Source organism: Silurus meridionalis, chromosome 11 (genome assembly GCF_014805685.1).
Source record: "Silurus meridionalis isolate SWU-2019-XX chromosome 11, ASM1480568v1, whole genome shotgun sequence".
NCBI lineage: Eukaryota > Metazoa > Chordata > Actinopteri > Siluriformes > Siluridae > Silurus > Silurus meridionalis.
The window spans coordinates 7,630,694-7,647,500 of NC_060894.1; the positions used below are offsets into that span (position 1 = coordinate 7,630,694).

General features: G+C 41.5%; 1 protein-coding gene across 7 annotated transcripts in view; it reads left to right on the plus strand.

The window, feature by feature from the left end:
* msi2a (musashi RNA-binding protein 2a) overlaps nucleotides 1-16,807 on the plus strand; it is a 250,874-nt gene that overhangs the window by 174,938 nt on the left and 59,129 nt on the right. For all 7 annotated transcript variants that reach the window (XM_046862014.1, XM_046862015.1, XM_046862020.1 and 4 more), the window contains one exon: nucleotides 8,673-8,755. In XM_046862014.1, coding sequence (XP_046717970.1) covers nucleotides 8,673-8,755 — 83 coding nt within the window. The remainder of the gene's footprint in view (nucleotides 1-8,672; nucleotides 8,756-16,807) is intronic.

Sequence of the window (16,807 nt, forward strand, 5' to 3'; positions counted from 1 at the left end):
TGTGATTGATGTATGTTAGTATGTTCTCTGTTGTGCGTGTCTTTGCATGTTAGCACGAGCGTGAGGAGACAAAGCCGCCGGGATGTGTGTTGACAAACAGGTGTAGTCGGGAGCTCTCGCACGCACCGCATCCGTTTAACTCGCATGTGATTTACACGGATTCCTCCTCCTGAAGAAGAGCAGGGTTTGCTCGTCAGTGCTTAGCTCACCGGAAGCTCTTTCTCAAACCAAATGCTCTTTATATTAATAGAGGCGTATATATATTCTTAATCTTTTAATGGCTGATCCCACCACCGGCCACTAACATGTAATTCCTGCTTTTTGAATGTGTTTTTTTTTTTTGTACATTAAATTGACTGGAAAGAATACACACACATACCTGTATGCACACACTGTTACCTATTTACAGCATTGTGTATCTCCTGTAATTGGAGGATCATTTCTGTAAGAAACTTCCTCTCTGCTGTAAATGTCACTCAGCCCCGTGCAAAACAGCAAACCGGTAATCTAAAGTCAGCATGCTGGCAAATGAACTGAGATTTATGTTGTGGAGGCTAAACCACACACACACACATTGTGCACTCGTCTGCTGGCTTGTTGTTTGTGTGACGGTGGCTGACTGATGGCTGTCTCTATAACGCCCCCATCATCAGCACTGTGGCCTTTGTGCTTCCTGTGTAATTAGGGACAGAGCCCGGCCTGATGCGTGTGTAATTACATCAGCCTGATTCAGAAAAATGGAGGGCAGTAGAGATGGAGGGATGCGATTGGACTTGTTGCTCTTTCTTCTGGCAGAAATTGTGGTCTCGTAAGAACGCGTCCTGCCATTTTACCCTGTGTGTGTGTGTGTGAATGTGAAATGAATGCGTGTGTGCGCGTGTGTGTGTAACTGGATGGCATTGATTTCACCCTTCACTGTAAAACGCCACAAACTTGCATGCACTAATCATAGCCTGGGGAATTTTCAGAGGCTCTTGTTATTGTGAATGGAAATGATTTGGTTCTGAAAGACGGCGCTGTCTGAAGTGCGTGTGCTCTGCCCTTACGTTCACCTGGGTTTTTTTTTTTTTGTGTGTGTGTGTGTGTGTCTGCGCACGCGTGTGCACTTTTAGCGATTAGCAAGACTGCCTGCGATCATTCGAGCGTCTCTCTTATTTAAAGGCAAAGAAAGCCTGCCGTGCTCACACTCACAGCATATTGACGAGCGCTTTTTCCTGCGTGTGCTTTTAATTGCTTCAAAAAGAGCAAGAGACTGTTCATGTTGTGGGTCCAGTCAATAGATCTGACCAAAACTAATGGTAATGTGCTCTCTCTCTCTGTGTCTCTTCACACACACACACATAAGCACAAACCCAGGGCCTAGACAGCTGACTGAGCCCGTGTATTTTCACAAAGCCAGGCTTGCACTCGCATGCTTATTCATTCATGCATTCGTTTTGGCCCATGCTTTTTTTGTCCACTAACAGAATAAGAAGAACGGCAGAACATAAGGAAGTGAAGTGTTACAATATTTACACTAATAATCTATTTAGATTTTCTCCATTTCCGCATGTTGGATTTACCCTGCAATGATTTTTAGTGCGTTTCTTTCAAAAGTCAGCGTCAGACACACTGTAATCCGCATCCTGTGATACTGTAAATGTATATATCCCACATTCTCTACACATATTGTGCCTTACAAACATCCTGCACCAATATAACTTCTCATATATGTTCATTCTGTATATATGTTTATATATGTACTTGCTTACCAGCTCTTGCACACTTTTACACTGCCCACAGCCTTTATATTTATTTTTTGTACTTACTAAACCGCTCATGCACATTTTCACTGCACATTTATCCACTTATATACAGATATTGGAAGTAATGAAGTACAAATACTCCGTTACTGTACTTAAGTAGATTTTTCTGGTATCAGTACTTGATTTGATTTTTAGTACTCTGATTTGTCAGAGCCCAAACTTCTTTACTTTAACTTGAGTGAAAAAGTGACGGACATCAATTTTTACCAGAGTCTTTTAAATCATGAGTATCTGAACTTCTACTTGAGTGAAGGATTTGTGTACTTTTGCCACCTCTGCTTATATAATATGCACTGACCATCTATCTATCTATCTATCTATCTATCTATCTATCTATCTATCTATCTATCTATCTATCTATCTATCTATCTATCTATCTATCTATCTACCTATCTATCTATCTATCTATCTATCTATCTATCTATACATGTATTTGTGTGTGTTCAGATACATTGAGGTATTTTTGGCTAAACCGTTACACACCCACCCAAATTTACTCTCTCATTTTATTAAATAAATGAAAAGCCTGGCTCGGCAGTGCTCCTGTGTGACACGGCTGCTCTTTCTCGATATTTCACATGCAGCATTTCATTGGTCTCCTTCCTCTTCTAGTCAGCATTTTGTTACAAATACATTTTAATTTATATCTTTTTTTATCATTATTTAATTACATTCACTCTTCATTTATTCATGAAATAACTTTTCCATGTTTCACTTTCTCGGTGGGTGTCTGACCAGTGCTGGTATCCTCACTCCGTGTCGGCTGAGGGCAGAAGTACCCCCTTTCATTGGTCTACAATGAGGCGTGTCACATGCACACCTCTCTCCTACTGGCTGAGAAAAGGGCGGGTACTAAATAAGCTCCGGGCAGTAGTGGTTCAGTGACATGAGAATAAACCAGAGAGATTGAGCGAGACAGAGACGGTCGGGGTGATGGGTCAAATAGGAGAGTGCTTTACCCCTGAAGGGGGATGTGTTTTCTCTCAGGGCTGTTCTCTCAGGGCTGTTCTGCCTTTCTCCCCCCCATCGTTGCTCGTGTTGCTCGCTCATTAGCCGCTCGGCTCTACCGCGAGGGGGGAAGTAGGGCAGAGATCATTAGCGCTTTGGAGGGAGTGATTTGTTTTGTTCTACAAGTTGTTTTTCACAATGTCTTTGTAGGTGCAATGAGGGATTTTTTTTTTTTTTTTTTGCTTCCTATTCCCGTTAGTTTTAACCTTTAATGTTGCCATTAATCAAACGTGGCACTTTCTCCTGCGTCTGCAAGACTGTAGACCTCCGTCTCGCTGAGGAGTGCCACTTCTGTCATGCATCCATGGTGTGCAAGCTTGCTTCTGTGTGTGTGTGTGTGTGTGTGTGTGTGTGTGTGTGTGTGTGTGTGTACCTGGGCTCGTGTTGCTAGTGAGAGTAGCCTGAGGGCAAATATGTGTGAGTCAGCAGGCTTTGGAATGGGGACATGCTGATGTATGATTTTAGGAGGAGATATGATCAGCAGAGGACACATATTTGCACGACCAAAATAAACACAACCGCCCTCGTGCCTTTGTCTTTATATATATATATATATATATATATATATATATATATATATATATATATATATATATATATATAGCGAGAGAAAAGGACACGTGTCTATGCATATGTTGACTACAGTGTTAAAAACTTGAAAAGTATTAATTTAAGGTGTGTATATATACATACAAGGAGGGTCCCCAAGTTACGATAGTTCAACTTGCCACAAAATGTTACGTTTTGCGTAGCAGGCGAATGTGGCATCATATGCCCCGCCCCCTTCTCATGAACCAGTGACCTGAGCGCCTTCTGCCACATACATATATATACTGTTTAGTTTATATAGTATGGTACTGTTAATTGTCCTGTTTTGCTAAAATAAATTTCCTGTTTTGCTAAATTATGTACAGTAATTTGAATTATTAACAACTATCCCATACAAATCACCAATCTTTAAGACTTTTGGATAAACTGGGCCATGTCTCAACAATATTTTCAAGTTACAATGGGGTCATCGGAATGCATCTCCATTGTAAGTTGGAAACTACCTGTGTGTGTGTGTGTGTGTGTGTGTGTGTGTGTGTATCACACTAGCATGCTCCATTTATGCTCTAGTCAGTTTCTATGGACATGCCTTTAATTTTGGACAAACTGTGCCTGTGGTGTAAATAAAATATCTGTCCATGACTTTTTATCTGCTTTATATAGGCATAGCGCAGGCTGGCTGTTGTACCTGTTCATGTCCTACGAGCTGTGTTTTAGCGTATTAAAAATGTGTGTGTGCTGCTGAGTGTGAATTGTGCACCCATTCCTCACACTGACAGAAATTCCACCCGTTTTCGGCATCATCCCAGTGGTCTCTGTTATGCGCTAGCGTAAATGCTTTGAAAGAGCTGGACGAGGACATTAGAGCACAAAAACGTATTTTTTTTACGCTCATTTATAACTCCCCAAAGGAAAGATGTAGGAGTTGAAGCTTTCAGACAGAGGCTGACAGTTTGAACATTTAACTGTGCTAACTTTCGAACTTTACACTTTTCCTTAACACTTCCTCCGTTTGACTTGTGGAAATTAGGGCCTTTTTGGAAGTCTCTTGGAGGCTCTTGATTTGTTCTGCCTTAAATACATTAAACTGCTTTTCAAGCAAAGGTCACTTCAATTTAGCATTTAAAGGTTTTTTTTTTTGTGTGTGTGTGTGTGTGTGTGTGTGTGTGTTGCTCTGTGGGGAGAATGGGATTCAAGCATTAGAGTCCCTGGCTGAGAGGGAGGGTGAGAGATGTGCTGTGGTGTGTGGAGACACAGGCTGCTAGCGCCCGGCTAATAAGTGTGAGATACAACTCAGTCATCCGCGACGGCCGGCCGACTGGCGCTAACACCTATTATCGGGCGTGCGATTGCAAAATCGGTGTGTTGTCGTAAAAGCCGATTGTTTAAGGTTGAGAGAAAATTGGAGAGCGTGGAAGAGAAAGCGAAAGGTGTTGCTGCCCTTCCCGAGGGAAGGAAGGGGGGAAATGGTACAGCCATTTCTTAATAACACAAGGGAGCCCATTGCATCTACCATCTGTTGTACTCAAGGGGTCGTGAGGAAGCGATGAGGAAAGGCTGTGTTGTTTCAGGGAATGAAGTGGGTGACCACAGTATTGAGGGTAGTCATTAAATGGGGCAAGATGGCTTGGGTTTCAGTATAAACCCACATGCTGCAAAACTATCTGCCCTCCTGGACGTAGCATGTGTGCGGTCCAGAGATGAAAAGGCAAGAAAGTAAACGTAAAGGCATATGTGGTGCACTGTGTGGCTTATTCCCACATCTGTTCCAGCAGCAATTCTCACCATCCATAACTGTAACAGAGACGTCAGGCTCCATGTTTGCTGGATCCCTCAACATCTGCTGTAGCGTGGTTAGCGGGTACATGTGAGAATACTGTGCTGTTATACTGCGTTTACAGTATATGCAAGGAATGTTTGTCTGTTCGGATTTCTGTCTTGTACTCGGCAAATGCGTTTCAGGGTTAGCATCTCAGCAGTGCCTGTCTTGGGTCAGCAAAGGTACTGCGCGATTGCACTGAACCCGACTGTACAAGTGACAGTAAGACTCTGTGCTGAGGCCAGAGGTGTGCTAACCCCTCTCTCACAGTGTGTGTCACTCCTCCCAGGCTTCACAATTGACAGCCGGCTCATGATGACTGATTTGTCAGATATCAAAGTGCCACTTGCAAGGTCACCCTTACACTTTCTTAGGCATGTTAACCAGACCACTGCTTTCTCCTGAATCATGCCCTTCCAGGAGCCTCGCCCAGCCTCCAGAAGCGATACCGCAGTGTGAATAATATCTCAGCCTGGCTGCTCTTGTCTGAACCCGCTGTTATGTCACACCTACGAGACCGGAGGTGTATTTCAAAGGAGGCAATTACTTGCAGGAGAACTGCCGCTAGTTTCTGAGCCTCATTGCTCATATACCTTGCTTATTCCTCTCTGTAGCCCAATTAGTTCTCTTTTCCTTTTCGAAGAAGAGGTGTGCTAAAGTAGTTCCCGGTCAAAGCGAGAGCTTTTATTTCACCGATTACAGCTCCTTCTGCCAGGTCCAATTTCCTTGCTTAACGGTAAATAATGAGAGGAAAAGACGAAGGGAGGTGAACAAAATAAAAGAAGGTGAAGGAAAAAGAGGGAGGGAAGAGAAATTAGGGAGGGGGGAAGATGAGTCTGAGAGCACTGAATGTCTTCCAAGTGTCTGAGTCAAACGTTATTTCTTTCAAACCAAGGTTGCACAAGATGCCCATGTGGTGTTTGTCGAGAACTGCAGGAAGGAATGCTTCTGTCCTCACACTATTACGTTGATGGCAGCCTTCCGCAGCACCGGTGTGCGTTGTCTCATCAAGGTGTGATACCCTGTGAATTCAAGCAGCCCACGAAACAACCTCGTGAGCTTTTCACAAGCTTATCCCCCTTTCTTCTGGGATTGGTGAATGCTTCCAACACACACTACACACTCGCAGTGCAAACTGTTAGCAGGCTGTTAGTAGTTTCCTTAATTTATTCCATCTGTAGATTGCTGCAAAGAGGCTTGGTTAGTTCAGGTGAGGTTTGGGAAAAATACATTTCAATCATATAGTCTAGATTTAATAAAAAGGATTACCTGTTTATTTATTTTATTAGTTTGCTGAATGCAATGTTAACTGTATACTTGCCTAATGTTCATAGTACGGTGTCTGTAAAGGTGGAGGTCTTAGAGAACAATCTGTCTCCTATTTTTCATGCTGCTCTTTCATCTATCCCCAAGAAGATCAAGACCTCTTCACATGTTCACCAGGAAAGCCACACCCAAAGACCCCCCTCCATCTGCTTGTACCTTCACTAATCATTACCCCCCTGTACTTCTATGGACTCTAACCTAAGATAGGGACACACCAAACCGACACCAAAGAACTAGCTCTAAGGAAAGTTGACTGGCATCGCCTCGCGTCGCCTTCATTAGAGCACAAAAAGTTACTCTAGAACACACGGTGGAACGTTTTGACCCAACCAGATAGAAGTCAAGTTGACATGACATAACTTCCATATTAGATCACTAATGAACTTGTCCATTCACCAAGACTAAAAGAGAGTGTTTCCACTTTGGGGCCAATGGGGTTCGAGATATTGTAGAAGGGGGCGGTGCTTCCTGCAGATTTTATAGTACACTCTCAAAAATTATCAGTCCAGATTGACATGTTGATTGGTTGGTCTTCAGGTGTTACCGAGGGAAAAAAAATTTGCAAGAAGTTTACTCTGACATAAAATTAAGCAATTTCTTTGAAAAAAGTACCAGGTTCAACAAGTATAGCAATACAGCATAAGCGTAAACGTGCATTGTTGCCAGTGTGTTAGCGGGGGTGGTTGTTCTGCGTTCTTCATTCATTTATTTGCCTCCTAATCACCCCTGCTGTCTCTTATCCTCCCTTATCTGTGGCATGTTTGTGTTGCAGCATCCACAGTCCTTTGTCTTTCCTATCTACTGCACTTGACCCGTGACCCCACTTATCTCGCCTCCTGGGGCATTCAAGGGTTATGGGCTAGAGGTTAGTTTTGAGTGTAGATATTAGCTGCAGTTTCCTTTTTTTATCTGTTAGCACAGATTAGGCCTGGACTTAGGGATAGCCCTGCGGATCGAGCATTTTAAAGGCGGCCCTCATTACTAGCGCTCGTGAGGAGAAACGAGGCATGTCGGAAGTCGTGCCTTTGGATTGTGTGTTGTGCCAGATCCAGGTTGTCAGATCTCAGCTAACATGCATGGTTTAGTAGATACGGTAATGTAAAATGCATGGCGGAAGAAAACAAGTTGTATTATGACATGTATAATGTATTTAATATAGAGATGCATAAGCATTGCTTGTACACTGTAATGCACACGCATCCATCTGTCAGCAGAAGCCTGTGCTTAGTCTCGCTTTTCATGTGGCTCTCTTTTGTGCGTGTCACTTGTCTCTATAACACAGCTGCTCTTGAATATAGAGATGATGCTCATGATGAAGTGTGTGTGTGAGCGTGTGTGTGTGTGAGAGGCACTCATGAGCATGTGCGATAGCAGGTACCTCCGAACATTTCGACCGGAAAAAACAGACAGCAAAGCAACGGTTTGCCATTCATAGCAGCTTGTTTTCTTTTGTGTTCCCACAGTAAGCCCCCTCTTAACACTTGCCAATGGCAAGTAATTTCCCCTTTTGAGGCTCAGCCATACAGATAGAAAATTGCTTTTTGTGCGTCGCCAGCAGACTCTAATGCAAAAGAGGATCGCAGATGCCTGATGAATTCCGGCAGCTCTTCTTCTCCTTCTTCTTTTTTTTTTTTTTTTTTTTTTTTTGCGGGCCAGCAGGAGAGGGTTAAGCTTTTATTTAATAAATACGAAGAAAAAAGAATCCCATGGTCAGTGACACATTTCAGATATTGGCTGCTCCCATATTACCATAAAAAAGCTTGTTATACAGTGAAATTTCAATGAAGGGAACACAAAATGCATTTAATGAAATTCAGATGCTGGAGAGCGGGTTTCCGTGAATCTCATTAAGCGGGCTTTGTGCTGTTTTCCCATCTCTTTCTTTGTGTGGAGGAGCCTCTCCACCGTGTCTAATAATGTCAGAGATTTCATCATTGGCCCGATTTAAAAAAAGACAATGTCTGTCTGGTGGGTAAAGGCACACTGATGTTTGAGGCTGTCATCGTTTTCATCTGATATTTGCCTTGATTCACTGCTGATCCAATGGAAATTGCAATTCCCAGAATATGATTTTTCTTTTTTTTTTTTACTGAACTTTTAACTAACTGACTCCTTATTTATTGAATTCTTTTCAGTTTGGTATCTTTTTTTTTTTTTCTCCATAGGCTTTGGCTTCGTAACGTTCGAGAATGAAGACGTCGTAGAGAAAGTCTGTGAAATTCATTTCCATGAAATCAATAATAAAATGGTAAGTATTCTCTTTGCAATTTTACGCGCAATGTTACCTGGATTAATATTTGATTTCCTATTTGCCAAAACCCTAATGGTCTGCGTTTTATTTATTTATTTATTTATTTTTTACGTGGAAAGCGTGTGGATGTACAGATCACAGACATAGTGATGTGCATGCACTGTCCAGGAAGCGTGAAATTGGGTGTGAATGTGGCCTAGTGTATGCTATCAGATAACAGTAAGAAGACAGAAACCTGTTCCTTCTGCTCTTTATAAATCCCTGCACTTTAGTTGGCAGAAGAAGGTGGGGAGAGAGAGAGAGAGAGAGAGAGAGAGAGAGAGAGAGAGAGAGAGAGAGACTGATAGACTTGGCAGCAGCTGACTTCATTAAAGATGGATTATCGCCTTTTGCTATCCTTGTAATGACCAACCTTGTCCCTCAAGCTGACTGCATCACACAGCTGATGTCTCAGGGTCACACACATGGGATAAGCAGATATTTTTGTGACTTTGTGCCAAATCTGATTAGAAATATCACTTTTGGAGATTTAGTTTAGTAAACACACACACATGCTTTTTTTATTCTCCTTTTTTTGCTGTTTATCTCTGAGCTTTTTTCGCTCTGTCACACTGTACTTGCCTCATCTCCGCTTTACAATTCACTGAGTCCTACCCAAGTCTTTTCACTAGTCATGGAGATCAGAGTATGACTATGTAGCGCAAAGCAGAACTACCAGACGGTGTTCCTTTTATTTCACTTCCACAAACATGTTTCCTACCACCCAGCTTAGAGACAGGGGAACTCACTGGTTAGGATGTTGGCCTTCTAATCAAAAGCTCATGAGTTCAATTCCCAGCTCCATCAAGCTTCCACTGCAGGGCCCTTGAGCAAGTCCCTTAACTCAACTGCTCGGTTATATGAATGGGATAAATGTAAGTCGATTTGGATAGGGACATCTGCCAAATGCCATAAATGCAAATATAAGTGTCAGTCTGCATTTACCAACTGCTAGAAACCAGAAGCATAAAGATTAACCGAATTTGTTTAACAGAATTGTATAAAAAGATACATGGGAGTGTTTTTGGAAACTTTCAGTATGTTAGCAGAAATGTGCATATACTTATGCAGTGGTCCATCAAGTACACAAACTATGTAGTTGAGTTAAAGTAGAGATACACTAGATATAATCATATAATATAAAACATACAAATATATTTTATACAAATAATATTCAAAATAATGCAATACACTTTTTTTATTATATTGATAAAATTGATGACATTTAATCAATTCAATTGGCACAAATTAAATGTATTTAACAAAATTAAATCAATGGAAAAATTCAATAAACTAGTTTACGTTTGTAAGTGTGCATGTGTTTGTTTTATATGTAATTATTCTAAAGATATGATCTACTTAACTGTTCTAATTATTTCAGCAAACTTTAACAACTGTCTTCATTCCTTCCATCTTTCATTCATTTGCTCCCGCGATATGTATGAAGATGGATTCTTTAGCGTTTTCATGCATGCGCAAAACAAATCTTATTTTCACTAACTCTAGTTTCTGTTTTTAATACCCTTGGAATTGTTTTGTATGTTTTCAAGTTTAATAATAAAATGCGCTCAAAGTACGAGACGCAGACTAAACAAACTTGCGGTCCGTCACGTAATACGTTCCTGGAGGAACTCAGATTAAGGATTGCATTCTCAAAGCCCTGTACTGAAAAACATTTAGTACGAATACATGTACCGTTACTCCCCTATTAAAAGTACAAAAGTATTTGCTTTCAAATGTACTTAAGTGTCTAAAGTACTATGATTTATTATGGTTATAATGTTCCTAGTATCATTTTTGTCACAAAACTCTTTGCTTAATCATCTCAGTTTATTAATCTATTAATAGACTGATATTAATGAGTCAAACACTGATTGATATCTATTCAAATTATCATGAACCCAAAACCTCCTTTTGAACTATTTAAATAAAAAAATGCACAAATAAGGTCACGGGTGTTGTGGCGAGTTCGAGTCAGGAGATTCTTCTATCATTTATTTCTCTCAAAATGTTCTTCTTAAGGTTGAACTGATGCTGAACTGTATGTTTCATGCTAAGTAGATACCACCAAGCGGCAATCAACACAGTTTTCACATTTGTGTCTGTTCATAAATAAAAAAGGATCGACTGATTTCGCAAAATGTAGTTGAGTTAAAAGTAAGATATTTGACTTTGAAATGAAGAGAAGTAAAAGTAAAAGCCAAATGGAAACACTTGTTACTGTCCACCACTGATAATTATGGACCTTAGAAGAGCAAAACCTGGTTTTGTTGGTTCACTCTTGGCAAAAAGATGCTGATAAGATAACAGAAGCTGAGGCAAAATTCAAGTCTCCATAAAGCTCCTGCCCACTGCCGCTTTTTTCTTTTTAGACATAGCGTTATTTGATTGACAGAGACCACAGAGCAGAAAGCAGCAGGAGACTGGAGACACTACTCTCTCTCCCTCGTGCTTTCTATGTCTTCCCTTGGGTACTATATATGTGTACCAGCAAGCGATTGATGTCTGCCTTTGGCCCCTCTGAGACAACATGGCATGGCTCAGTGAGGGCAGGACCTGTGGGCTTTGGGTATCAAGAATGCAATCCCAGTTCTAGACACGTACACACACGTTCATTTTCTGACCTGTCCCTCATTCTTTTCCGTCCGACTCACACGCCGACTGTTCAGATCTTTGGGAAAGACACAGCATCTGGCTTCAGATTCAAGAAATCCAGACAGTGCAATCAATTTTTATATGATAGTGCATCAGATGCTTTCATCACTAGGGAGCTCCAAAGCCAGGGTACTAGTTCCACATCTTATCTCTGGCACTTTGCTCCTCCGGCGCTGTTCATACCATCTATCGCATGCCTGTCTCCAAAACGAGCCTGCCAGGAAATTGCATGCATCATTATTACCAGATGAGTAACCTCCGGGCAGGCAAAAAAAAACCCCCCAAAAACCCCAAAGGAAGTGAGCTGAAAAAAGAAGAGACCATATTTCAAAGTACTTCATTTAATAGGGGCCATTTGGTTTACGTACATGACAACAGTGATTCTTTTCTCGGGTTGGTGACGTTTCACAAGCGAGCTCCGTTTAAAATGAAAGAGATTTAGGAGTGAGTTAGAACAGCTTAGTTGAGAGCACAGTTGAGAAGAGTTTCAGTGCTTCTCTGCCCCCGCCTTCGACGTTCATTTCAGAGCTGAAAACTCTCTTTCTCTGCCAGTAAGATCAAAGCAGGCTCAGAAGCATCACCTGCTTTCAGCCTCCTTGCTTATTTGACTTGCTAATTTGCTACCGTCGTTCTCATCATTACGATGACTGTTATTACTATTTTGTAAACCTCAAGTCAGTGCTTCAATTGGGAGATTCGAAAAGCTGCTGTTTTCTCCCTATTTCCTCTTTCTTTTTTTTTGCTGTAACCATCTGTTGAGGTAACACTTGAAGCTACGAGCCAGGTGCCCCCTTACACCTACAACCCAGATGGACCTGGGAGGGATTCCAGCACAGCAGGGGACCAGGAGAGAAGGGGAGAACGAGCCAAAAAAGAGGGGGACCTTCCTACTGCCAGCTGCCTTTGATTTTCCACTTTGGACACACAGCAGCCTATAAAACATTCACAAGCCTCCTTTCTTCATTATGGCAAAAAATAAAGCTTGGTAAAAGTCACACAGTGCTGGACTGACATTGGCCTTAAATGGACCTGGCATTATGCTTATATGGAGACAGATGGATGGATAAAGGAGAAACCAGGAAAGGGCTCTTCATTCTGGCTTTGCCAGTGGTTTAGTGTTAAAGTATGAGATGGCGGAAAAAAACATTCAAGAAGTGGCTTCTGGATGAACCGACACCAACCAGCCACCAGCAATGTGCCCTTTTTTTTTTTGCTGCTTTCTGTGGTGGTCTTTTGATGTGGAAAAACAAGCATGGTACTATTCAACCTGGTCTGACTATCGAATATAGTATTAAAGAAACAGTAGCCGAAACCCTGGAAGCATTTCAATAATCAATACCTTGATTAATTATCAATTATCAATCATTTTTCTAATCAGTTCAACAGAGAATAATGAATATTATGAGGTGATATCAAAAGTTTTCGAGACTAGCTCTGTTTACAAGAAAGTATTTAATTTATCTACGTTTACACACTGTCACCTTGAAAATAGTCCCCTTGCACAGCGATACAGCGCTCCCAGCGTTCCTGCCACTTTTGGAAAATGTCCTGGAAGTCTTCTTTTCGAAGCGCGTCAAGCACCTTCTGCTGTTTGTGCTGGACAAAACTGCGACCATTGTGCTGGATCTTCATCTTCGGGAGGATCCAAATCTGGCGAGTAGTGTGGGTGCGGAAGTGAGATCATGTTGTTTCCGGTGAGAAACTCATGTGAAAGAAGAGCTTGGTGATACAGTGTATCCAGTTTTTTGCTGTCTATGATGAAATTGCAGACGTGGTAATTCACTTGGTGAGAATAGCACCAGTTGCTATTCCTCTGCAATCCAATCTGAACTCCTTCCTAGTCCTTCCTAGCATTTAGCAGATGCCCTTATCCAGAGCGACGGATGAGGGCCTTGTGTAGGGGCCCAGAAGTGGCACCTTGGGGTGGCAGGGATTTAAACTCATGACCTTCAAAGCCAAAGTCTAATGCTTTTACACTAAGCTCCACCTCCCAAGCCACTCGAGGACTAAGCAGTAAGCCATGCTTAAAGTCAATACTTTCTACTATAGTACATTCTTTACTCTAAATAGTGTTATTTAAAAACTCGTGTCATGATCTAAAACAAACTGCTGGAGGGTAATGGAGAATTACAGCTCTCTCCATAACCCCAGGAAAGTTATTCACTTCTACACTTGCAAGAGGCTCTTCCAGCTGGCTGAAATCCTTGCCCGCGATGCCTCCTGTCAGGATGAGAGGAGAGCCTGAATGTACTCTTCTGTCCACCGACCAGACTTGTTAAATGAAAAAATGGATAGATGGAAAGTGAGAAGGAAAGCTTGAGAACAGCAGAGCTCTTCATTCCTTCACAGACTTTTCAGATCTGATTACTGCTGCTGCCTCCACTCGCTCTCCCTAGGGCTGCTGGGAATCAGGAATGAGAGAGTGATTGAGAAAATGGCCTTCGTTTGCTCTGTCCTTTCCTCTCTCCCGTTCTCTTTTTTCCTCAATGGCTCCTGATCACTCGCTGCTTGCTTGTTAAGATGTGAGTTCTGCCTCATCAACGAAATGCAGGAAATGGGAGTGCATATCAATAAGCCTCGTTCTCTATCCTTTCTACCCCCTCCATCTTTCTCGCCATCGCTCTTTTGTCATTTTTTTTCCTGGCACAATGTGGCACCAGCGTTGGGCCAGTTATCTGAGGAACCGGCTGCTGCTGATGCTGCTTATCTGTTTGCCTGTAGAGCAGCTTCAGTGACCATCTCACAGATAATGACCCAGTCATTAAAACTCAATGCTCCTGCTCAGTCTCAAAGACTGGGACAGACGGCAGACTTGGTTCCCCAGATGTTGGACAGAGAAAAAAAAAACAGGGGGCGAGTGAATGAAGAGGGATCTAGCAGATCGGAGCCATTGACATTTATCACAGCCACTCAGAATGTCATTAATTTGTGCAGTGCGTCTAATGGACTGATGTAGTGGGTTATGATGACTGATGAGTAGGAAGGCAACACACACACACACACACACACACACACACACACACATGCTTGCTTTGTTGCCTTTTTGACAGAATGCCTTTTGATTTAGAACCCTCTTTACAAATTGTCTTTGGTCATCCCATAGCCCTCATAACTCCTCTCTGCTAATCATTAAGCTAATCTAAGTCAAACCATATTGAAACTGTAAGAAGTGCTTAAACCCCAAAGGAGCAATTGATTAGTAATTAATTGATCGGTACATTGATAGACACCCCTACCACTCATCTCACTGCCTTCTACACCTCCCATTTACACCGTTTGACCCTTTGTGCTTTTGACCTCATATTGATCCAAGCAAACAATCAACAGATTCTGTGTGAATTGCAATGCAAACACAAGGCTGGGTGACATAAAAAATATCGTAGCACGATTCTATTTCTACAATACATGAGTATCGCAATACAGTAATACCTCAGTACTCGTTGGTAATTTCTCCTGAAAGCTCCTGAACCCGATACAAGTGCTAAAACTAAATATTGAATAAGTACACAAACCAGGCACAACATTATGAGCGATGAAGTGAATAACACTGATTATTTCTTCATAATGGCACCTGTTAGTGGGTGGGATATATTAAGCAGGATCCAAAGATCATTGATGCACGTGAGGAGCGAAGGCGGGCCGTGTGGTCCGATCCAACAGAGGAGCTTCTGTAGCTCAAATTGCTAAAGAAGTTAATGCTGTTGGGGCAGAAAAGGGAGATCAACACAATAATAAGCAGGTGGTCATATTGTTATGTCTGACCAGTGGCCATATAGTTGTTTGGTTGGTGCATTTTTTAAATGCAGTACTGTTTAAGGAAAAAAGAAAATGCATAGAGGCATTTTAACCACTTTAGGACACAATATTTAGGCTTAAAATGCACACAAAAGAGAAGGGCAACTGGCGGTGTTCACCAGCTAACATGAGACTCTTTAGGAATCTGTTTTACTGACGAGTTTCATCGCAAAAGTAGGTGTCGAGTTCTGAGCATGCGATGAATGCTGAAACAGTTATGTGACTGAATTTGACGAGTACTGAGGTATTACTGTATATAAATGAGCCAACAGTCTTTAGAACAGTAGGAAATTATGCAAAAGCCATTAAACAAAGTTTGACAACTTTTCTTTCATGCGTACAAATATTTAAATTATGTCAAATCAACAGCATTCATTCGGCCCCAATTATTTTGTAATTGCACCAATGGTATCTCAGAAAGTCTTTGATGGACGTAGCTCTCAGTCTTTGCATGAGTGTAATAATCTTTTTGGACTAGTTTGGAAACTTAGCATTTAGCAAAATAAATACACAATTTAATATCTGAGTATGCCGCTTCAAGCCACCACTGATAAAAATTTTGTTTTTAAAAAGAGCACCCATTTCTTCCCTGATTAAAACTGTACACGTGTAAATTGATGTTTGCAGTGTAGAATAAGCTCAGTGATTATGCCACTGTGCACAGAGCTTTCCAGATATGAACAATTGTTATTGATTAGGCTTTATTATTTGTTCTTTGCTTACATTTAATGAATTGCAATTATACTGTGCATCTGAGATTTATAAATTCTATAAAAAATGAAAAAAAAAAACAATTTCGAACCTTTTAATCACAGTGGTGAGAAACGAGGGCTCTGGGGTGTTCTCTGTTTTATTACTCCTAAATCATCGTGGGTTTTTTTTGCTAATTACTGAACAATTTAAGAGCTGATTTGATGAGAATTGGAACATAGTAAGCAGTCAATCTACCCACGCTTGGTATTAAAGCTGAATATGTTTCCTAAAACTGCCAAATCCAACTAGCAGCCTGACATCCATCTCAGCAGAGAAGGCAATCCTTCTGAAGAAAGATAATGAACAACACTGATAACTGATATTCAGAGCCTGACCTTGCACAGGAAACAGACTAGCACAGTACATTAGCTCGCGTTCATACAAAAGCCAAAGGAAGACAGAAAGCTGAAGAAAAAGCCTTCCTCAGGCTAGACTAAGACCTGTATTATGTAGTTTTGATGGGAAAGAGAGTTATTAGTATGGTGTACAGTAATATCAAACTGCATGTAGTGAAGTATAGAGGCTTTTCTTCTTAATTGTTTTTTCTGGTGAAGCCCATAGTTTCTGACAGCGTTGTTCAGGGGGCCGCTATGATGGAAGGGGATATAGATTTCTGTCTCATAGGCAAAGTGTATCAATAATGCACACGCTCCTGTGTCTCAAATGTAATCTCACTCATGCTTCTGTGAATTACATGGTGCTGTTAAGCTGGGGCTTTGCTGATGGCTTTGAACAGCCAATCAAGCTACATTTTTCTCATTTTCCATGTGTGTAACGCCAAGTAAGCGTCTGGGAATGTAAGCGAGT